Source organism: Salvelinus alpinus, chromosome 18 (genome assembly GCF_045679555.1).
Source record: "Salvelinus alpinus chromosome 18, SLU_Salpinus.1, whole genome shotgun sequence".
NCBI lineage: Eukaryota > Metazoa > Chordata > Actinopteri > Salmoniformes > Salmonidae > Salvelinus > Salvelinus alpinus.
Window position 1 is genome coordinate 19,768,681 of NC_092103.1, and position 23,728 is coordinate 19,792,408.

General features: G+C 43.3%; 1 protein-coding gene across 2 annotated transcripts in view; it reads left to right on the forward strand.

The window, feature by feature from the left end:
• Window positions 1-23,728, forward strand: part of LOC139543963 (arrestin domain-containing protein 1-like) — a 41,192-nt gene that overhangs the window by 12,684 nt on the left and 4,780 nt on the right. Inside the window, exons 2-6 of one of the 2 annotated variants that reach the window (XM_071350567.1) lie at window positions 16,009-16,119; window positions 18,036-18,086; window positions 21,732-21,886; window positions 22,263-22,445; window positions 22,641-22,817. In XM_071350567.1, coding sequence (XP_071206668.1) covers window positions 16,009-16,119; window positions 18,036-18,086; window positions 21,732-21,886; window positions 22,263-22,445; window positions 22,641-22,817 — 677 coding nt within the window. Of the gene's footprint in view, window positions 1-16,008; window positions 16,120-18,035; window positions 18,087-18,107; window positions 19,124-21,731; window positions 21,887-22,262; window positions 22,446-22,640; window positions 22,818-23,728 lie in introns of those variants that run through there. The other variant, XM_071350568.1, reaches the window with a different exon arrangement.

Below are 23,728 nucleotides of genomic sequence, written 5' to 3' on the forward strand. Positions count from 1 at the left end.
TAATTATGAAGAAAAATGTTCCCCCCACAAGCTTTTCTTCATGATATGTATTACTCTGACTTCTCCTCTATCAGCTGCATGCCTGACCTTGAATTAGCATCTATTTTTATCTCTCTGGCAAACACGCTCCCTTTAAGCGCCTTAGTGTATAAAATAGAACAAATCCTTGGTTCTCTATAGAACTTTCAGATGTTGTTATGATGAGTAATCAGGCCTGGGCCAAGGCTAGAAAAACTGACTCTGTAGCTGATTGGCAGATTTTCCAGATATTGAGAAATAGATGCACTTCCTCAATCAAGAAATTTAATCTAGCTACTTTCTAAGTTCTTTCTCAGACTCGGCTGATGTTAAACAGTTAATGCGCTGAAGCGTGGAAATTCCTCTCCTTCTCTGGCTAAGCAAGTTGTGTCAGACTCTGGCATCATTACTGAGAAAAATGTGATAAGTGATTCTTTGTAATAAGCATTTTATCTCAGCTTTTTCTTTTAAAGAAATGATGGTTTAATTGACCCTGGTCAGCCAGTCGGCTGCTTGCCCCTCTCCCATTTCAACAACTTTGTACTTGTGATGTGTTAGACGCCTTGCCCAAGACTGAAAAGAAAATCCACTGATTTGCTTGATAATTTCTTGCAGCAGCTTTCTGCTCCTCTGATTGCAGAATCTTTAACAAATATTTTTTATCTTACAATTCTTTCTGGTACCATCCCCAGGGTCAGGAAAGCGGCCCATATACTCCCCCTTTACAAAGGAGGTGGCCCATGTGACCTAAATAATGATCGTCCCATTTCCAAACTCTTTTGCCTAGCAAATATTGTAGAATCCTTTGTAAATATCAAATAACATTTTATTCGTCATTTTCGGTGAAACATAAGATATTACAGTTTTTAATGTCCCATTGGTAGGATAGTCTCGAACTTAGATCATCCAGTTTATTTTCCAGTGATTGCACATTGGCCAATAGAATGGATGGTAGCTCGGGTTACCCACGAATTCTAACAAGGCAACCCGATCTCCACCCCCTGTATTTCCGTCTTTTCTTCACACGAATGACAGGGATTTGGGCCTGGTCTCAGAGAAGCAGTATATCCTTTGCTTCAGACTCATTAAATAAAAAAATCTTTGTCCAGTTTGAGGTGAGTAATCGCTGTTCTGATATCCAGAAGCTCTTTTCGGTCATAAGAGACAGTAGCAGCAGCATTATGGACAAAATAAGTTACAAACAATACAAAAAAAAACACACAAAAGAGCACAGTTGGTTTGGTGCCCGTAAAACGGCAGCCATCCCCTCCAGCGCCATTGTCTACTAAAGTTTTGAAATGCTTTAACTTCGAAATGTATTCCTTTTAATTGACCTGTCTGAAGCCTTCGACACTGTGGATCACCCATTATTTATTCAGAGGCTTTCATCAACTGGCCTGGACCAGGCTGCGTGTAGCTGGTTTGAAAATTATTTAAAGGACAGAACACAGTATGTATTTACTGATGGTGTTAAATCAGGTTTTCTGGACATAACAAAGGGTGTCCCACAGGGATCGATTGTTGGTCCAGTTCTCTTCTGTAACGTACAGTGCATTCAGAAAGTATTCAGACGCCTGCCCTTTTCCACATTTTGTTACGTTGCAGCCTTATTCTAAAATTGATTCAATAAATATTTTTCCTCATCGTTCTACAACAATTCTACACACAATATAATGACAAAGTGAAAACTGTTTTTTTGAAAACAGAAATACGTTATTTACATAAGTATTTAGACCCTTACTATTAAACTCGAAATTGAGCTCAGGTGCATCCTGTTTTCATTGATCATCCTTGAGATGTTTCTAAAACTTTATTGGAGTCCACCTGTGGTATATTCAATTGATTGGACATGATTTGGAAAGGCACACACCTGTCTATAGACGGTCCCACAGTTGACAGTGCATGTCAGAGCAAAAACCAAGCCATGAGGTTGAAGGAATTGTCTGTAGAGCTCTGAGAAAGGATTGTGTCGAGGCACAGATCTAGGGAAGGGTACCAAAACATTTCTGCAGCGTTGAAGGTCCCCAAGAACACAGTGGCCTCCATCATTCTTAAATGGAATAAGTTTTGAACAACCAAGACTCTTCCTAAAGCTGGCCGCCCGGCCAAACTGAGCAATCGGGGGAGAAGGGCCTTGGTCAGGAACAAGAACCCAATGGTCACTCTAACAGAGCTCCAGAGTTCCTCGTTGGAAATGGGAGATCCTTCCAGAAGGACAGCCATCTCTGCAGCAATCCACCGATCAGGCCTTTATGGCGTTCACACCTCCTCTGAGCGTCGTAACCACTCGTCCACTGCAGGGGCCCGTCTGGCTCGGAGTCCATGGAGCCAGGACCGGCTGATATCCCAGGACGCCCTGGAAGGTAGTCAGCCCGGTGGAGGAGTGAGTTCTGGGCGTATTCGGCCCAGGGAAGGAACCTGGCCCACTCCCCCTGCCGGCCCTGGCAGTGACTCCTTAGGAACCTCCCCAGCTCCTGGTTGGTCCTCTCCACCTGTCCGTTGGAGAGGGATTGGATGGTGCGGGTGATACCTGGGTGTCCAGCGGCGAGGGATGTGTGTGCCCAGGTCAACAGCCAATCTCTCACCCCGTGGGGACGTAGATGCGCTCTGGAGGGCAGGTAGCAGGAGCGGGTTCCCTCTCCAGAGCCTGGCGGATATCCACATCTACGTCCCAACACACAGGGCCAACAATTCAGGAGGACAGATTGATAGACTGGAGGGGACTCACAGGACCCTCCACCAACGTGGGTGCGGGAAAGCAGGTCCTCCGGGAATTCTGGTCCCCAGGCGGTAAGTTTAGGGAGGAGGCAATGGCCTGGTCGATGAAGTTCCCAGCGGAACCGGAGTCCACTAAAGCTTTAGAGATAACACAGCCAGTCAGTGAAATGGGAACCAGAAAGGGTTTGGTGGAAAACGATGATAATGGAATACTCATGCCTACCATGGGAGACGGATGGTCATGGGGCCACCTCTCTGCTCTAGTGGAACCTGGGTTGGGACACACTGGACACCGCTGAAGCTGGTGCTCCTCCTGGCCAAAATAGGGACAGAACCGCAGCTGTCTCCGGCGATGCCCCTCTGCCGCGGAGAAGTTTGGCCCCTACCTCCATGGGTTCAGGCTCTGCGCCAGGACAGCCAAAGGAGGGAGACGAGGGACGAGGTGGACACCGGCGCTCCCGAAGAAGGTTATCCAGACGGATGGCCATCGCGATGAGAGTTTCCAAGGATATGTTGTCATCCCGACATGCCAACTCCTTCTGGACCTCCTCGCGCAGTCCACTGTGGAATAGAGTGCAGAGCGTCGGCACATTCCATCCGCTGCCACAGTCCGAAAGGTGAAGGTGTACTCTGTAGCGGTCTGGGCACCCTGCTGGTCGCTCACCTCCCTCTCTGCCCTCTGGAGGATGGTTGAAGGCCGCCCTGAACAGAGCCATGAACCTCTCATAGGAACCCAGCTCCTCCTCTCCTCTGTCCCAGACGACCGTAGCCCACTCCAAAGCCCGTCCGGTCAGCAGGGAAATGACCGTGGCAACCTTGGACATCTCAGTGGTGGAGGCTCCTGTCTGATAGGCGAAATAGAGGGAGCACTGGAGTAGGAAGCCACGGCATTTCGATGGAGTACCGTCATACTTCTCCAGAAGGGACAGTCGGGCATGGTTGACCTGGGCAGACGGCTGGGTAGGCTGGGGGACTGGTTCACTGTGACGACGCGTGGTAGGAGGCCCTCCATCATAGGTATGGAGAACCTCGCTGGTGGTCTGGAGGCGGTGGAGAACATGGAGGAATTATTTAATGGTCATACCCAGTAGAGCCAGCTGGTCGTGGTGTTGGTGTAGATGACAGGCAGTACTCTGTATTGTATACGCAGGGAGTCAGGAAGCAGATGCAGAAGGTGGGTTTAATAACAAGAAACATGAAGATTAAAAAAACAGGAGTAGCGTACTGAACGTAAACAAAACCAATACTGCCTGAAGACTGAGGCTGCTGAGGGCTAAATAAAGGGGAAGTAATCAAGTTAATGATTAAGTCCAGGTGTGCATAACGATGGGGAGCATAATGTGGATAATGTGGGCTGCCAGGTTCGGTGGTTAGTAGACCGGCGACGTCGAGCGCCGGAGAAAGGGAACAGGAGTAGGCGGGACATCTTCACTATTTACATTAACAATATTGGTTCATCTGTAAAAAATAAATACTTGTATGCAGATGACACTGTAGTGTATTCTATTGCCCCCACAGCTGAAAAGACTCTGTCAGAGCTTCAATCTTCCTTTATTGCCCTGCAGAAAACCTTTGTTTAGTTGAAATGGGTACTTAATGCAGTTAAAACCAAGTATATGTTATTTTCCAAATCACGTAAAAATGTATCTGATGATTTATGCATACGTACTTTGGATGGTGCCCTCATTGATCATGTCCTATAAATAGTTGTGCATCTGGATGGATGAAACGCTATCTTTCAAAAGGCATGTTGATGAGTTGGTTAAGAAATTAAGAATTAAAATAGGCTTCTTCTATAGGGACAGGTCCTGTCTTTAGTTAAATAGCAGAAAACAAATCATTCAGTCAACATTCATTCTAGTTATTGACTATGGCGATATAGTCTATATGAATGCAGCTGCCACTGTATTGAAGCCTTTGAACAGAGTTTATCATAGCGAATTTGGGTAACTACAGGTTCAGTACACATCATTTCATTTTGTATCAGAAAGTAGGCCAGCCCTCCTTAAAATCTTGTAGATCGATGCATTGCGCTCTTTTTGTCTATAAAGCTCTCTTGCATAAACTTCCGCCATACCTTACCTCTTTGTTAACCTTCAGACGTATAAGTTACCAGACCCGGACTCAGGGGTGGCTAACCCTGAAGATCCCTTCAATCGCCACCGAGTCAGGTAAATCTGCTTTTTGTTTCTTTGCTCCTTTCATCTGGAATGATCTCCAAAAGTCCTTAAAGTTGGTGGAGTTGGTGCCTCTAGGGAAATTTAGGGGGATGTTAGAGGTCCTTTTACTGAAGAATGTGTTTGTTTCATGTGATTCTGTTTTGTGTTTGCTTTTCATGTATTTTATAATAGACATGTAGAGCGTAATAGTTGTTTATTGATGTGTATGGTGGGCTCATCTGCAAAAGAGAACGTGGTCTCAGCATGACTCCCTGCTTAAATAAAGGTTAAATAAAATAAAATACAAATTATTTGAACTCTGCAAGATGGTTGGAGGCAATGTACAAGACCTCTACATGGTCTTAAAAGGAGGCCAAGAGTTTATGGTACATCGTATGTGCTGGCAGTAGTGGTGACTTGGTGAGATGCTCTGTGGGCTAGACGGTGGTTCAGACAGAGGATGTATGTTAGGGAAATGTGTTGAGGGGAACTTCAGGCCAAACTCCTACGGTAATGTACTGTATCTGTCTGTCCTGCACTGGTGGATGTGAGACTGACTGGACAAAGGAGAAGACAGACAAAGCAGCTTTTCATAATGACTAAGCATAAACAGCCCTCTGTTGAGATTATAGTGGTCAGTAAGTGCTCTCTCTCTCGCTTCACTCCTAACTCTGACTCCTTGTCTGGGTCTGGGTCTAGGTCTGGGGCTAGGTCTGGGTCTAGGTCTGGGTCTAGGTCTGGGGCTAGGTCTGGGTCTAGGTCTGGGGCTAGGTCTAGGTCTGGTTCTAGGTCTGGGGCTAGGTCTGGGGCTAGGTCTGGGTCTAGGTCTGGGGCTAGGTCTGGATCTAGGTCTGGGGCTAGGTCTGGGGCTAGGTCTAGGTCTGGGTCTAGGTCTGGGGCTAGGTCTAGGTCTGGGGCTAGGTCTAGGTCTGGGGCTAGGTCTGGGGCTAGGTCTGGGGCTAGGTCTGGGGCTAGGTCTGGGGCTAGGTCTGCTAGGTCTAGGTCTAGGTCTGGGGCTAGGTCTGGGGCTAGGTCTGGGTCTAGGTCTGGGGCTAGGTCTGGGTCTAGGTCTGGGGCTAGGTCTAGGTCTGGGGCTAGGTCTGGGTCTAGGTCTGGGTCTGGGTATGGTGCTACAGCGGGAGCACGCAGAGAGAAAACGATAAACCTGTAGCATTATATAACCTCCCCCAGGCTAAGCCTCTTATGCACACTAAACATGCAAGCACACACGCATTCACACACATACACACACTTTGAATGCAAACACAATGATTCGTCACCCTACTATACTAGTAGGAAATGGTGTATGCAAAATACCTTAAGACACAATCAACCATCTGGTAGTACCTATTACGCTGAATAAAGATGCTCTTGGTTACTCTAACCAAAGGCTTATCCAGGAGGAATTGAACTTTAAATGCAAATCCTAACGACTGGACTTGTCTTTTGAGAGAAACTACCCCAAGTCCTGTGTTGCCTTAGCTGAACCAACAGCTTCTGCAGTCCTGTCGGTGCAGGACTCGCTTACAGGCATTTTCACTTCTAAATAATTAGATAAACTGTCTGTGTGCTCTTTGAGTGTTACTGAGAGACAGTGAAAGGGAGTAGGAGGGAGAGCACTAAGAGGAAAGCAAGATTCTCTCTACTTGTTTGCAGCGCTTTAAGATTTAATGGGGATAGTGAGTGTGGCATTGTATTACTGGAGTGTCTGGATGAGATGTGTTGAGAATGCCTACAGTAAGTAGTGTCTGGATGAGATGTGTTGAGAATGCCTACAGTAAGTAGTGTCTGGATGAGATGTGTTGAGAATGCCTACAGTAAGTAGTGTCTGGATGAGATGTGTTGAGAATGCCTACAGTAAGTAGTGTCTGGATGAGATGTGTTGAGAATGCCTACAGTAAGTATGGGTGATCTCTGCACTGCTAATAGGCCTAATTTAAAACTGGAGGCTACCAAGGTTTTCTTTGTGGTACCTTTATATGTGACATATGCTGTGCATACAAACATTAAAGTCATCTCACCAGGGCTTCAGAAGCTGTCCTGTAGTATGTTACACTGTTATGAGCACAGCAAACACCACTATGAGTGTGGTAAACACCACTGTAGCTAAGGGGAGTCACTATAGATTTGGCTCCGTGAAAGGTTACACCCTTTTTATCTAAGGGTGCTTTATCTTAGAGGAATTTATGTGCATGTGTCTATTCACTTGTGTGCTGGTGTGTAATGCTACTGTTGACGTCAGGTTCCTCTGAGACCATCCATGGAATGTTCTTCCTGGTTTCCCAACAGATTCAGCAGACGTTCTTAATCTGCTCATTAATACTCCTGGCCCAGTTGTGATGAAACCCCAGCCTCTGGACAGGCACAATCTTCCCCTTGTCTGAGCCACTGTGTCCGGCTGTCTGCCTGCTCCATGTTTTGACTGGGTGATAAAGACCTACCTCTGTCTGTATTGTTCTCTTAAAGGCCGGACATTAAACAAACTCGCTGTAGCTCCTCTGTTTTTAGCCCCACCAGTTGGAACCCTACTCAGGGTGCACGTAAACAAGGAAATATCGTTATCAGAGGGTTAGTCTGTCTATCTGCCTCCCTGCCAGTTCCTCCTGCCTGGCTCACATGCTGACTCATTGTTGCCATGCAGTGATGTCACTAGGAGTCATGTTCTGTAAATGCATTTCTTTATATCATTGCCCTGATTGGTTACACAGTAAAGGCTAGGACAACCCTCTATCTGTTACCAAGGAGTTTTTTCCCCCATTAAAGATGTTTGGATTGCCCTCCTAGGCATGTAACAAAAGATGAACTAGGCCTATAGCATGAAGCAAATGTTTAAACAGCCATGTCCATTCACAGGGGCTATAGTATCTTAAGTTAGAAAGAACACAGACACATTATAAACAGTAATGCAAAATTGCATAACAGTTTCCATGAAAGTGTCTGCTAAAGATAGACATTCCTGTGGGAAGAGAAGAAAGGTTGGAATGTCAGGTATGAATAGGCCCTTCATACATAGACAAAAAAAGGTATTTCAAACCTACAGGAAGAAGTGTGAGAAAAAGAATGAGTGAAAATGCGAACTATTTGAAGCTCTTGACTGAGAGTGGATATAGTAAAACTGTTTGTCAAAGGTCCTGATCATATTAATAGTCCCAGTATTGGAGAGATGGAGTATCCTATGCTGTCTGATCCTTCTGGGATCAGCTGTAATAAAAGAAGCTGGTGTTCTCCACGCCTACAGCCATGTTTCTCTGACACACTTATTGAACCGTGGAAGGCTGAAGAGGCCTTGGAAAGACTCCAGTGTATTTGAGTGAACACAGACACTCAACAAAGACACACTTTTTCAAATCTCGTCGCTCCCACCCAACAATGCATTCAATGATCATTCTTCGTGGTTGTTTGACATGCAGAGGTTGTAATACTTCATGGGTAGTCTGGTGAGAGATGACTTAAAGCTGCTAAACTCCTGTTCACATTACTATGTGTGAGTGATCCCTGTGGGCACTGCTTGTAGGTGTGTGAAGGAATATAGTTCTGTGGACAATAGACATGCTGTCACTCACTGTAATTTGATGACAGGAAGTCATATGATGCCTAGTATGCAACGTAGCTAGCTGCCTTATCTGAGTTACGGTGGCCTGTTCATTAGACACGTGTAACTTCCTGGCATTGCAAACATTTGAGGGCAAAGGCTTGACTTGCTCTAATGCTTGAAATGCTACTGTAAATTCCCCCTAAACTTTGGTTTAACAGCACTTTACTGTAACAGTAATGTACTGTTAAACCAAAGTTTCTCAGGGATTTACAGTAACATATCGTACCTTTTTACAGTAACTTTTAGGTAACTAACTGGCTTCCAGTAAGTTACCGTAAAAACAACAGGATGTTTTTACAGTGCAGGTTAGTGATGGGAAAAACATTTACATATCGTGATATTATTTTTGACAATATATCATATCATTTTGACAATATCACAATATTATTTTTGCGCTTGTTAGCTGTACCTGTACTAAGTATTTTTCCTTCATAGCTTGATCTCCATTTTCTTTTTAAATAGGGAGCCAATTTGTTTTCAGTACTTTTATTTCCATGACTGATCAAAACTTGTTTTCTCATGGCTCTCTCTTGTCCCTCTGCAGCAGACATATGGTGAGCAATATGTTTGTAACATGGAATCGCAATAAAATTACAGTATTGAATCGCAATACATATAGAATCGTGATAATATCGTATTGTGAGGTCCCTGGCAATCCTAGCCCTAGTGTAGGTCCGAATACAGTAGCTGGCTTTTGTAGTTTGTATTGAAGATGAAGATGAACAAAGAGGGGGGAGTTGGAAGCTTTATTACTCTTGAATGATCCAGAAGGAAATCAAACCGTTTTTTAAGAGCTTGGGCCTGTCTTAGGTCCCCTTGACTTGGTGTTGGAATAGTGCTTCAAGTCTTAGGAAGGCTTCAACACTGCCTGATGTGAATTTAGGCAGCCGGCATCTGCTACATATTAACACATATTGTGGTCTCTGCCTTAATGCCTTGTTCTCCTGTGTCATGATACCATCAGACAGACTCACACAACAGCTCCATCTGTTTCAGAGTGGCACTGGAGATACCGATCCATTGCAGCCATCCAGCTTCTCTGCCAATCTGCCCCTTCTCTTACCACAGGGTTATTCACCATTCAAACCAACTGCTGCCTGACAGTCTTTCTGCTGTGGTGATGGGGATAGCAGATTAGAGAAAGCTAGCTAGCTAACTCTACTGTCAAGAGTGATTACCCAACCTTTTACTGCCATTTACTATATTTGTCTCTACAGGGGTTTGTAAATACTGGCCAGCTGCTGCTGCTAGTTATGTTTGTGTACAGTGTACAGATATTTAATGCCCCTCCCCTTTACAAATGTGACCGACCAGCTCAATTCGGTCTTATGTAGCAACATTTTAAATTTTATTTTTTACATAGGATAAAAGTAGAGACTCAGAGCTAGAAAACTGTATATCATGCACTGCTGTTAAGGAACAATGGAAAAGTAATTCTGCTCTGAAAGTTTATAAACTTGTAACCTCACTTTTGAGAAAATGGACCTCAAATGTTTTGGTAAACCTACTGGAGAGCTCTTCTTTGTCTACACCAGGGGTGTCAAAGTCAAATGGACGGAGGGCCAAATAAAAAATTTAGCTACAAGCCGAGGGCCGGACTGTTCGAATGTTCATTGAAAATTTTTTAAATGACGCATATAGTCTAGTGAACCTAATTGAACCTACTGAAAACCTAACAAATATATTCCAATATGATCAGATAAATAAAGCAATATTTTCTTATGGCTCTGTCAGTAATCTTTAATTTTCAACAGACACAAAAGACAAATTTCCTTTATATAAAAATCCCCATAACATGAACATTAAATGAAAGAAACCGGTATTCAAGGCACCATCAGTAGCCTATATTTTCTATTTTAGCAAAAGTGGGCTAAATTTACATCAAAGAAAAAAACAATAATAGCAATTTTCTATCATCCACTCAACTGAAATATTTTTAAAATATAATTGGATTGAAATACAATAAAATAAAGTGCAAAAATATATTAATCAAAAACAACACTTTGTTTAAGGAGAAGTAACATGCAGTGAAAACAAATATTAAACTTTAACTTTTAAACTTGAACTGAGTAAAAACTCTAAATATGTGATTGCACAGTAATGTTCACTTGTTTGAGGTTGAGGGTGATACTTGGTGGTGTCCCATCTTTTCCACAAGTTCATCAATGTTCGGGGTAAGGCTCTGAGCTGAGGAAATCCTCAGAATTGAGTGGAGGTGTTCAGCAGTAAGTCGACTTCTGTGTGATGTTTTGTTCAGGTTCATCAAAGAAAACAGTTGTTCACACAGGTATGTGCTGCCAAACATAGACAACGTTTGAGCAGCCTGGATGCGCAGCTGGGGCATTGTGTCGGGGAGGAAACGGGCGAACTCCGCAGCACCCACTGCCGCATATTTTGCCCTCAGTGCATCATTGCATTGGAGGTCAATCAACTCCATTTGGAGGTTTGGTGGTGAGCTTTCCACGTCAACAGCAAATGGGTTACCGAGCAGTTCCAACCTGCTTTTTTGTGCTTCAAAGTCAGCAAATCGGCGTCGAAAGTCAGCGGCAAGCATACCTATTTTATCAGCCAACTGTGCGCTCGGGAACGCACTGGTAGAGAGCTTCTCTTTCATGGTCTGGCAGCTGGGAAAGTGGCTCAAATTTTCTTTCCGCATCTGCGTCTCCCACAGAGTCAGTTTGGTTTTAAATGCCTTCACTGTACTGTACATATCAGAGATGACATGATCCCGACCCTGCAGCTGCAAGTTCATTGCATTCAGATGACTCGTAATGTCACACAGAAAAGCCATTTCACACAGAAACATTTCGTCTCGGAGTTGTGTTGTGTCTTTCCCTTTGCTGTCCAAGAACAGACAAATCTCCTCACGAAGCTCGAAACATCTTTGAAGCACCTTTCCCTGGCTTAGCCATCGCACCTCTGTGTGATAAGGCAAATCACCATGCTCCGTTTCTAACTCCGTCAGAAATGCCTTGAACTGGCGGTGATTCAAACCTTTGGCTCTGATAAAGTTAACTGTGCGCGTGATGATGCTCATTACATGCTCCATTTTCAAGGCTTTACCGCACAACGCTTCCTGGTGTATGATACAATGATAAGCTGTCAGCTCACCTGTCGCGTTTTCCTCTTGCATCTTTTCCCGTATCTTCGCCACCAGTCCGCTCCTGTGTCCACACATCGCAGGTGCTCCGTCGGTTGTCAAACCCACGAGTTTTTCCCAAGGCAGCTCCATCTCATTTACACAGCAGCCTACTGCTCGGTGCGTCACCGTTGCATTGTGGGAAATGTAGTATTGGTGCGTGTAAAAGATCTGCGGGCTGCCGGCTTGCTGCGGTCTGCGGGCCGGTTCTAATAATAAATCAAGATCATCCCAGGGGCCGTAAAAAACCTTCTCGCGGGCCGGATGTGGCCCGCGGGCCTTGACTCTGACATATATGGTCTACACCAATTCAGCATTATTCACACCCTCTTAAGCCTTAGCCCCACCCATCTCTTTAAGGATTCACATGTGCTTAAAGAGATGTGCTAAACAGAGTAAGGTAGTGTAGTAAATAACCTAAGATTTCAAGACGAAAAGTGGTGAAAGTAGTAACAAAAATGCACTTTATCTAGTCCTATATCCTAATCTGACTTTGGTGCAGGTCATGTTGTTCTTCACATTACCGGTAAACACACACTATATCAAATCAAATCTAAGTTGCACATGCACAGGATTTTATATTTAACCAGGCAAGTCAGTTAAGAACAAATTCTTATTTACAATGACAGCCTACCGGGGAACAGTGGGTTATTTGCCTTGCTCAGGGGCAGAACAACAGATTTTTACCGTTTCAGCTCGGGGATTCGATCCAGCAACCTTTCAGTTACTAGCCCAACACTCTAACCACTAGGCTACCTGCTGGCCCAGATGGTGTAAACAGTACAGTGAAATGGTTATTTGCATATTTGCATAGTAGCAATATCAAAAATAGACAGTGTCCAGATAAATATTGTATAAATATTTTATAATTATTAGATGATTCTTACCCAGACACACTTGTCAAAATTAATGGTCCATGTGAAAGAAATGCTATAACCACCCCCTCAGCCACATCCAGCTAAGTGGATGGGTCACTGTTGTCTAGACATGTACAGATGTTCATGAAATACAATAGATTACCGTAATCACCCACAGACACACATGGCTAACTTGATGGGTCATGTAATCATCTGGCGAAGCAGAGTCTTTTGTTGAGACATGTAGCTTGCTAGTTAGCTAGCTAAACAATGAACCTAATGGTGCTTTCAAGACAACTGGGGAAATACGAGGTCAAATCATGACGTCAGTGATTTTCAGGTCGGAAAGTTGTGGCTCTAGAAAGAGGCCCGAGTTCCTGAGTTTGAATTCCGAGTTAGATTACTATTCAAAATTATTTTTCCCAGTATTTTTCCAAGTTCCCAGTTGTCTTGAACGCACTGAAGTCGGAAGTCAGAGATTTCCAAGTTCCAGAGTTCCCAGTTGTTTTGAATGCGCCAATAATCCCAACCCATGCTACTAGCAATACAAACTGATTGTCATAGCTAGCCACCATGCATGAATCTGCAGGTAGCTAAAGCTAACCAACTAGGTTCAATGTTAGCTAGCTAGCTAACATTAGGCTATAATTAGCAATGCAAATGGTTTCATCCATCTCCTTAGCTATCATACTCTGCTTCCACTGGGCATTCCAGTGATTTCAAAACTCAGTCAAGTTCTTCCGTGACAACCACACTGTTGATCGCCGTTTCAGAAGACTCTACGATGTACAATGCCAATTTCTGGTTAATTGAAAATGTTTTGACCTATATCAGGGATCGCCTGATTCATTTTCAGTCAGAGAGAGTCAGCATGGTAGGATCGTCCTCCAGAAGCTGGAGAGCTGTAGCAACACTTTTGCAGTTCTTCATGATATCTTTCAAAAAAGGCGCGGTAGAAACGATTACCTACACATTCTGAGTAGCTCATGCTATAGACAGAAGCATGCTACATGGCAGACCAATCGGAACTCATCTCTCGGCATGTCCAGCCCACCCATTATCTCATGGCTAGCGAGAAGGTTCCTGGCTTTTCCGTGGCTAAACCAACTAGGCCCTTAATTTAACAATGTTAAATGTATTTACACGTTTGTTATTAAGGCACATGAAAGTTCACATGTTCAAGAAAGCATTTCTGCCCAAGAATGCATTTTGATAAAAAAATATATATGTTTTGTTCGAATGCCTTTCCTGTGAAGTAGGAACAGGCTCCCGATTGGCACAGTGGTCTAGGGCACTGCATCTCAATGCTAGAGGCATCACTACAGACCCTGGTTCAGGTCCAGGCTGTATCACAACCAGCTGTGATTGGGAGTTCCATAGGGTGGTGCACAATATTGGCCCAGCATTGTTATGGTTTGGCTGGGGTAGGCCCTCATTGTAAGTAAGAATTTGTTCTTAACTGACTTGCCTAGTTAAATAAAATAAATAAAAATGCCTAGTTTCTTAAACAAATGTGTTGATATCAAATGGGGTGAGGGTGAAGAGAGAAGTGTGTAAATGCATTATGCTAAATGGGGCAGATAGATTGAGAAACAGATTGCATGGTTTATTTAATGCCCACATGATGGGCCGTTAGTTTCAAGGGCGCTGGTCTTTTCTGTGCACTGTGAATTTTGCTGTTGTTCTCCCAGAGCAGAACAGAAAAGCTCTGCCAGTGGAGGGGAGCCATCTGCTACTTGTGTGTGTCTCTGGTGCCAACGCGGGCTTCTGCATGGGTGTGGGTGTGAGCCTGTGGTCGCTCGGTCACACAGTCCATAACTGCACAGTGTCATATGCCACCACTTCCGTCCCCTGCACAGATCTCTCTTCTCTAAATCTGACCTCTCTCCCTCCCTCAATTTCTGACAATGTGATGCCATGAGGGAACATGATGCTATGGGGATGCAGGTTTCTGTAAGAGATGAGGAACGTGACCTTGTGTGAACATCGTGTTCAACTGCCCATTATCAAAAGGTTTCAGTTCCTCCTTAGAGAGAGAGGAAGGGGGGAGGAGAGACAGATGATAGATAGATAGATAGATAGATAGATAGATAGATAGATAGATAGATAGATAGATAGATAGATAGATAGATAGATAGATAGATAGATAGATAGATAGATAGATGTAGATGCTGTAGTTGTGTTTGGTGAATTGTGGCTTCAGACAATCTCCCAGGCTTACCCAACTTGTTACATAATCGTCTCAACACTCAAACATGGCTGAACACAGCAGGCTGATGATGGGTTTAACAGTAGTTAAACAATACATTTTGTTTTCCAGGATGTTTTTTTCTAACCATCATTGAACACAAAATGGCGGCCATTCGACACCGGTTTCACATGAATATTGGCAGCACTGATACTGTTTCTCCTCTTTCCTCCACCCTCTCCATCTGTTGATAACTACACAACACAATCAAGTGTCTGTTTTCTAAGATTATTTATGACCAAGAGAGAATAGAGCTCCTTTGCCCAACTGCAGCAGCCGCCACTAATGACCAAAGTAAGGCATCATGCTTTGTGAGGGTCTGTGGTGTGCCTCGGGTAAGGTCATTATGATGCTAATAAGTCTGCGGCATTCGCTGTTTTTCTCTCCAACGGTATGGAACTCAACACAAAGGCCTTTAAACCACACAGACCCTCTCCATACATCACCCCACTGGGCACAGACATCAATTCAACGTCTATTTCACATTGGTTCTATGTCATTTCAATGAAATTACATGGGAACAACGTTGATTTAACCAGTGTGTGCCCAGTGGGACGTCATATGTTTTGTGACCGCTGTGTGCAGTCTGATCAAACTAACCCTCTGGGTCATTCTCAATGAAGGAGATAGGAGCTTATCACAGGACATCAGATTAGTAGTGGCTGCATGTATGCTGCATCATGAAACATGATCTAATCTCCTGGTACATATCTAGGTTGACCTTTACTTACATAATGATAATATTACCCAGGAAACATCTGGTTCATCTGAAGTTTGACGTAGATGTAGAGTCTGCCTGTCCCGATGGGGCAAGGCTGGCTGGCTCGCCCCATCAAGGCTAGCTATTGGATTTGACTTGCATTAGCGTCTCAGCAACATAATCGATAGCCCCATCGAACAGGTGAGCGGCGAGGCTAATACAGTCTGTGATTCAAATAACTCTACAAACCCATCACTATTGAATGTTGAGTGCTGCTGTTTTTATACAACACAGTGAACACACCAGGACTAAGGGTATTCTCTCTAAAGGGAATACTCTCTGAACATTGGGCTTCTAGTCAACAGAAAAACATATTTATAGACACCATTCATTGAAATCTCTGGTATTCGGTGTTTGTAGCATCCATACCATTTATGGGCTCTGTTTTTTATATCAGCTCATTGCTTAGATAAAAAACCATAGCGAAAACTACCATTTTAGAGAGCAATGGATGATAGACTAAGTTAGTAAACTGTGTACGGTTGATTGACTCTTTTCTTTCTTTCCATTCCAGCCATTAAGGTGAACTGCCTGGGATCATGTGGGGTCTCCAACAAAATGAACGACATGTCATGGACACTGGAAGAGCAATACTTCAGCAGCACACTGTCTGTAGCTGACAAAGGTGAGGACTATGGAAGCCTTTTTGGGGCTACTGATTCAACATGTATAGAGTATAAGGTATAGAATGAGAATCTAAATAGAGGCTCTTCAGTGGCCGTGTTGCAGCCCTCTTCATTTCTGTTGATTATAAAATGTATGATAATGTAGCTTTCTCCCTCTCGATTGGGTTTTTGTTCTCAAGAGCGGTTTTGCATTTATATTGGTGATCACTCTAAGGGATAATTAACATTTTCCACAGCTCTTGTGACAAAACTAGTGTTCCTGCACTAAATGTTCTGTCTGCCCTCTCAGATGAGAAACATGGCTGTGCCTAACAATTACTGATCAAGAGAAGAGATGTGCTGTGCTCCACAGATCCCATCTGTTTAACTGTCTGGTGGTGCTCTGTCCTAGTACTGGTCAGGGAGTTCAGTATGTGATCTGTGGAGAACGTAATTTATGCTGGTTAGATTAACGTACCACCAATATGTTGCTTAATATTTAACTCCACCACCTCTCTCACCTATAGACCCAGTGTTTTTACCAGAGAGCAGTCTGTTCAACTCTGTTTTCTTTCTTCCTGTCTACATATATAGTATAATCCATAGTCTTTCCTTGTTATTTTTATATATTCTATATCCATACTGATTCATTAACCCATAACTTGTGTTGAAAGCACTTAGCTCCGACAACCCACTAAGCCGTCTGAACCGCACAATTACAGTCAAGAGAGCTGATTTAATCTTTTTGATGTTATTTAATAATACAATCGGGGAGGTAGAACTTCTAGGCAGAATTCCTGTGTCCAGTGTCTGTGTTCTTTTGCCCATTTTAATATTTTATTTTTATTGTCTGAGATATTACTTTTTCTTTGCAACTCTGCCTAGAAGGCCAGCAACCCGGAGTCGCCTCTTCACTTTTGACGTTGAGACTGGTGTTTTGCGGGTACTATTTAATGAAGCTGCCAGTTGAGGACTTGTGAGGCGTCTATTTCTCAAACTAGACACTCTAATGTACTTGTCCTCTTGCTCAGTTGTGCACCAGGGCCTCCCACTCCTCTTTCTATTCTGGTTAGAGCCAGTTTGCCCTGTTCTGTGAAAGGAGTAGTACACAGCGTTGTATGAGATCTTCAGTTTCTTGGCAATTTCTCGGCATGGAATAGCATTCATTTCTCAGAACAAGAATAGACTGACGAGTTTCAGAAGAAAGGTCTTTGTTTCTGGACAAAAAAAATGTTTTTCTTTAAAAACAAGGACATTTCTATGTGACCCCAAACTTTTGAACGGAAGTACTGTACATATATATACAGTATCAGTCAAAAGTTTAGACACACCTACTCATTCAAGGGTTTTTCTTTATTTGTACTATTTTCTACATTGTAACTATGAAATAACACATATGGAATCATGTAGTAAGCAAAAAAGTGTATATATAAAAAATATATTTTAGATTTTAGATTCTTCAAAGTAGCCACCCTTTGCCTTGACAGCTATGCACACTCTTGGCATTCGCTCAACCAGCTTCACCTGGAATGCTTTTCCAACAGTTTTGAAGGAGTTCCCACATGTGCTGAGCACTTGTTGGCTGCTTTTGCTTCACTCTGCGGTCCAACTCATCCCAAACTATCTCAATTGGGTTGAGGTCAGGTGATTGTGGAGGCCAGGTCATTTGATGCAGCACTCCATCACTCTCCTTCTTGGTCAAATAGCCCTTACACAGCCTGGAGGTGTGTTTGGTGATTGTCTGTTGAAAAACAAATGATATTCCCACAAAGCGCAAGCAAGATGGGATGGCATTTCGCTGCAGAATGTAGTGGTAGCCATGCTGGTTGTGTACCTTGAAAACTTACACTGGCCACCACTTTATCTGTCTGTGTATGTCTGTCTGTCTAAATGTGATTTTGCTTGTCTGTCTGACCAAGTGATCTCTCTCTTACAGGTACCCTGGCAGCTGGCGAGCACAGCTTCCCTTTTCAATTTCTCATTCCAGGTATGTTTGGAATTAGTCTGGAAAACCTGTTGAATTGCATTCCACCATACTGAGGTCAATAAAAAAAAATAACATCTTTACAGTATACCAGAACTGTTGTTAGTGACGTTGAAGGAAACTGGTAAAACAGATAACCACTGATAACGTGAAGTTTCTGAACAGGCACAGTGTTTGTTGCCTTTGTAGTATTGCCTAATGCCCTTGGCTCTTTGTCTAACAATGAAACAATTGGACTGAACATAATATATTATTGTGAATAGAGAAAGAACATTCAGTACAGTTTGTTCAGGTAAATAAAGAGATGCCTTTTCATATCACAGGTAGAGCACACTATTGACTCTAATGTCTCTGCCCTTGTGCTTTATGCACTTCACCTTAAAGGGGGGCTGAACTTCCTGATTTAGCCTCGGTTTCAATTCCCCTCATTAGGAAATGCGACTGAGAATGAGATTTGGGTTTTGGAGGTGTGCTTTGATGTGGGTGTCTTGTGTGTACGGTCAAACATGGGAAGTGTTTGTACGGTCACTGACAAAACAGTACACAGTTACAGTCACTCACCCTTCTCAATAACTTGAAACAGTTTAACCAGGTCTTGTGTCTGGAAGTAGCCTAGGCAAGCTAGCCAACTTCTTCCCCCAATTAGCTTCAGCCAGCCGGTGTGCGACTGTGGCAAAGTTGGTTTGACTTTGGATAGCCTATCTCTGGAGCTAGTTAGAGACCATCAATAAATTACACAATGTAAATGAGGCAATATTTTCATGTTGCCCAGTTTTTAGTTGTCTCATTAAATGCTTTAAATATTTGTATATGAATTTCTACAGTTTATAGGTGGTTTGAGTTTTTTAAAATATTGTCCCATGTACATTGTGTAATTTACTGGTGGTCCCTAACTAGCCCCCATAGGGATATCGAATGTCAAACCAAGTTGACCATGGGTATTATGATCGGTGCGCTCCGAATTGATGATTGCCAGGTGTTGCCAGCTGTAAGCATGTGGGCAGGATTGAAATCAACCCAACTCAAGAAAGACTTTTACGGTACCCTTCATTCCATGACATACATTTTTTTCCTAATTATCTCACAAATTGCCATTTTTGACGAGACTGACTTCATAACCAAATTCATCCTATATACACTTTGTCGTCAATTTTGACTCTAGAATGTTTTTGACTCATTGACACCACGTAGGCCATTTTCAAAAGGAGAAGTTGCTTATTACGTTAATGTATCACTATCTATCACTCCAGTGTTTAATTGCTATATCATAATTACCTCGCCTGTAACGTTCGTCGTCAGAATTTGACCAAAGCGCAGCGTTGAAAGTGTTCATGATTTAATGTTCACAAAAAACACTCAAACAAAAGGAGAAAATGAAAGCGCACAGTTCTGTCAGGGGAAACAACCTAAACAGAAAACAACACCCCACAAAACTCAAATGGAAAATGACAACTTATATATGATCCCCAATCAGAGACAACGATAGACAGCTGCCTCTGATTGGGAACCACACACGGCAAAACAACAAAGAAATAGAAAACATAGATTTTCCCACCCGAGTCACACCCTGACCTAACCAAACATAGAGAATAAATAAGGATCTCTAAGGTCAGGGCGTGACATCGCCACTATGGCCTATTTATTGCCTTACCTCCCTTATCTTACCTCGTTTGCACACACTGTATATAGACTTTTTTCTACTGTATTATGTTTATACTGTATGTTTGTTTATTCCATGTGTAACTCTGTGTTGTTGCATGTGTCAAACTGCTTTGCTTTATCTTGACCAGGTCGCAGTTGTAAATGAGAACTTGTTCTCAACTAGCTTACCTGGTTAAGGTGAAATAAAGGTGAAATAAAGGTGAAATAAATTAATTAAAAAAATATAAAATTTGCTCTTTAATCGTAAATGCTTCAGTCAGCCAATATCTCCTGTCTAAGTGGGTGATATATGTCAAAGTCGGCCATGTAAGTCATCCCCGGCCAAGGACAATCACAAAGGTAGAGTTAACAAGTGCCAGTAGCCTAGAGAGCCATATTGTGTCCTCACAGACACACCCCTGTGTAATAACACATGACATTTAGAATGCTTCTTTTGACTGGACTGTGAACTCGAGTACATGCAGGTGTGATGTCACAGACAGTTCAGTGTCTGTCCATTAGGCTCCACTCTGTCTGCGCTCGGTGGGGTGAGGAGGGATGTCTATATATAGTCCTTTAGTTCTGTCAGTGTTTAATTGCGCCTTGTGGGCCCCCTGCCATCCCCCCGCTGTTCCTCCCACCCTCGTCTACAGAACAGGCAGAAGACATGATAATTCCAGAGCTGATGACGGGATCATCCAGGCAGGCTCACTGAGCCCCGTGACCCAGTGACAGTGCCCCCTGCTGGTTGTCAGGTCAGGGGCTGACAGGGGAGGCTTTAACATCTAGGCTCTAGAGCTCCTCCAAATAGGATGCTACATTAAAACTGCTGTTCATGCTGTGAGGATTGATGGATGTACTTAAACACTGACAAGTAAAGACTTAAAAACAGGAGCCCTTGGTTCTGTGGAGGAGGCTGGAGAAGAGATAATGGAAGAGCTTTTTGTCAGGCCCATAGACTCAGTCAGACAAGTGTCCCTGGTGCTGGGTTCCCTCTGGCCGCCTGTCTGTGTCTGTTCTGCCAAGCCTTTTACACCCAGCCTGCTGCTCCTCACTAATCCTTATTGACAGCAGGAAATTCCCCTGTGCAGCACCCACTACTGACATTATCATTTAAATGAGTAGGAGTGCAGAATTAGAATGGATAATACTGAGAAGTCCAGCGACTTGTTTATTTTGTGTACACCTTGAGAACTCTACCATATTGAATCAATCTATTTATTCCAATGATTTATAGGAATGTACAATAATGTGTTTGGTTAAAGGCCAATGGGTAAATCATAGCATGACAGTGGACACAACGCATTCTAATTTGAATGTATCAGCACCTGTCATGCTTTAAGGCATGAGCTGAAAACAAAAGATGGACATTTCTATTACACAGTATGACCTTTGTAAATGTATTCGGATTGAGGATATACTGTAGACGTATCTCTGTTTGTCCTGAACTTCATCCTGTAATTCTCCATTCCTTCTCTCCATCCAACCTCTCAGAATTGTTATTTTTGTCTTTCCCTTCTTCAGTTTCCTTTCCTCATTCCCTTCCCCTCCTCCTTTATCATCGGTCCTTTCTGGACTGTGTTAATAAACAGTGTCCTCCTCCTGTCCTCTTAGGAGGGGATTTGTACAGCTCAGACAGATGAGCACAGACACTTGGTGACAGCGCTGCTAGGAGCACTGAGTATCTGTCCCCCTGATCTGATCTATCTGCCTCCCACTGCTCAGACCAAGCACTGACTGGCATTTCTCTGATAAAGCACACACAGTGACCAGACATCATTTTAGACTGCCAGTCTGTTTTAGTCAGAATCTCATATCCTTGTTCATAGGATTCACCTGCAGACAGCACTGGCTTTATGAAATAAATGGTTAATGTCGATGCAGTTGCTGTAGCACTTGATGTCGTGAATTATTTATCTCCATGAGTACATTTTTGTATACAACCTTAAACTTTCTGTGGTCAATCTTGCACTGTTTAATAGCTGTATTTCTCTCTGCCCAACCAAGTGGCTGCCCCGACCTCCTTTGAAGGGCCCTTTGGTAAGATTGTTTACCGTGTGAGAGCCGTCATAGACACACCTCGCTTCTCCAAGGACTACAAGGCCCAGAGGCCCTTCTACCTACTTAACCTGCTCAACCTCAACCAAGTGCCCAACATTGAGGTAAAGACCAGTCAACACGGTCTCAACAATATAATTCAATTGTTTTGTATTGCGGTCATTTCAATGGAATTACCTAAAAAAATAACTAGATATAGTACTTGGCTAGAGACTGTCTACTGGAACAGTAGATCATGTCTGAAGAGGACAGTGGACTACTCGTAGAGTGCCCACTTATTTGATCATGCCTTATTTAGTTTGATAGTTATGAGATTTGATTTCAGCACAATGAGCGCAGCACAACCACTATCTTGTCTTTTATTAAATATTACGAGAGGACTCCTCCTTAACCCCAGCTCTAATTTCTCTGTTTCTATGCTCTGTTCACCTGTCCGTTGGAACGGCTTGTTTTATCCTTCCTATGACTGCTTCTCCCCAGCAACCCAGTTATGCTGTGACCACTAAGAGGTTCAGCTACCTCCTGGTGAAGACGGGCACCCTCATGATGAAGGCTTGCAGTGACCAGAGGGGATACACACCAGGCCAGATCATCAGACTAGCCACTGAGATCCACAACAAGTCAGGCAAGGACACGGGCTGTGTGCTGGCCAGCCTCATACAGGTACCCAAGACCTCTTTAATGTCTCATGTGCTCTTGTTCCTTTACTATTTTGTCCTACAAAACAGATAGTCTGACTGGTTTATGGGCAAATGCTGATATACCGTATATTGTGATGTGATGTGATGCTTTGCTCTGTATTGTCTGATCTGTATGTTGGTCTGATGGGCTTCACTCTGATGACTCTCTCCTGATCAGAAAGTGACTTATAAGACCAAACGGGCTGTGTTCGACCTGCGGACCATAGCAGAGGTAGAGGGGGCGGGAGTGAAGGCGGGGAAACACGCTGAGTGGCGGGAGCAAATCATCGTACCGCCCCTCCCCCAGTCTGGCCTGGCCGGCTGTAGCCTTATAGAGATCGATTACTTCATCCAGGTTAGTAACACCCTCAATGAAGTGCACTTGTTGGGATCCCCTCAATGAATAGTGTTGTTCACAAGTGGTGCTTCAGACTTGTAGCAGTTGTACAGTGTTTTTTCTATAGTTGTAGTTAAATAAAGTTGTAATATAAACCAGACACTGTTTCTCATACAGTATCATAGTGCTGTAATCCTCTCATTAACCCAATGCACCTGTGATGTAGTGTGCTGTAAGTCATTCATGCTCAGTCTCAGATGTCTCTTTAGTGAGTTCAGGGATTATAACTGTAGTAATCTCTTGCTCCTAATACAGTATGGCAAAGCTATTTTTGTCAGTACAGTCCTTAAAGGCCCAGTGCAGTCAAAAATTTGATTTATCTGTGTTTTATATTTATATATATTTATATATCTATGAGGTTGGAAAAGTACTGTGAAATTGGGTAAATGATATAGGGCTGACCCCATTTAGTCGACTGTTCGATTGTTTGGTCAATAGGCTGTTGGTCGACTGAGATTTCTTTAGTCGAGCAGTAGCAAAAAAACAAAAAACATGGTGTACAAGACACCTGTCTGAGTGGACTGATCCATTCTGGAGGCTGTGGGGATGGCCCAGTCCATCAGTCTTAAGACATGTGCTACTGAAATTGTATATGGTTATAATATGTAAGAACAATGGTGCAACAGAAATAAAGATTTTATTATTTTATAACACATGCGCTTTCTCACGTTGAATAGAGGTCGCAGTCCGCGGTTCTGAAACACATCAATATTGGTGTTGAAAACAATGCGGCGGAGGCAACAGCAGAGTTAGGAGATGAGAAAACAGCCCTTGTCTTAATTGTCTAAAAAAAGTGAGGAGAGCGGAAACACCAACTTAATTAGGTCTATAATCAATCGCCTAACCGTTAAATGTGCCTGGCTTTATAA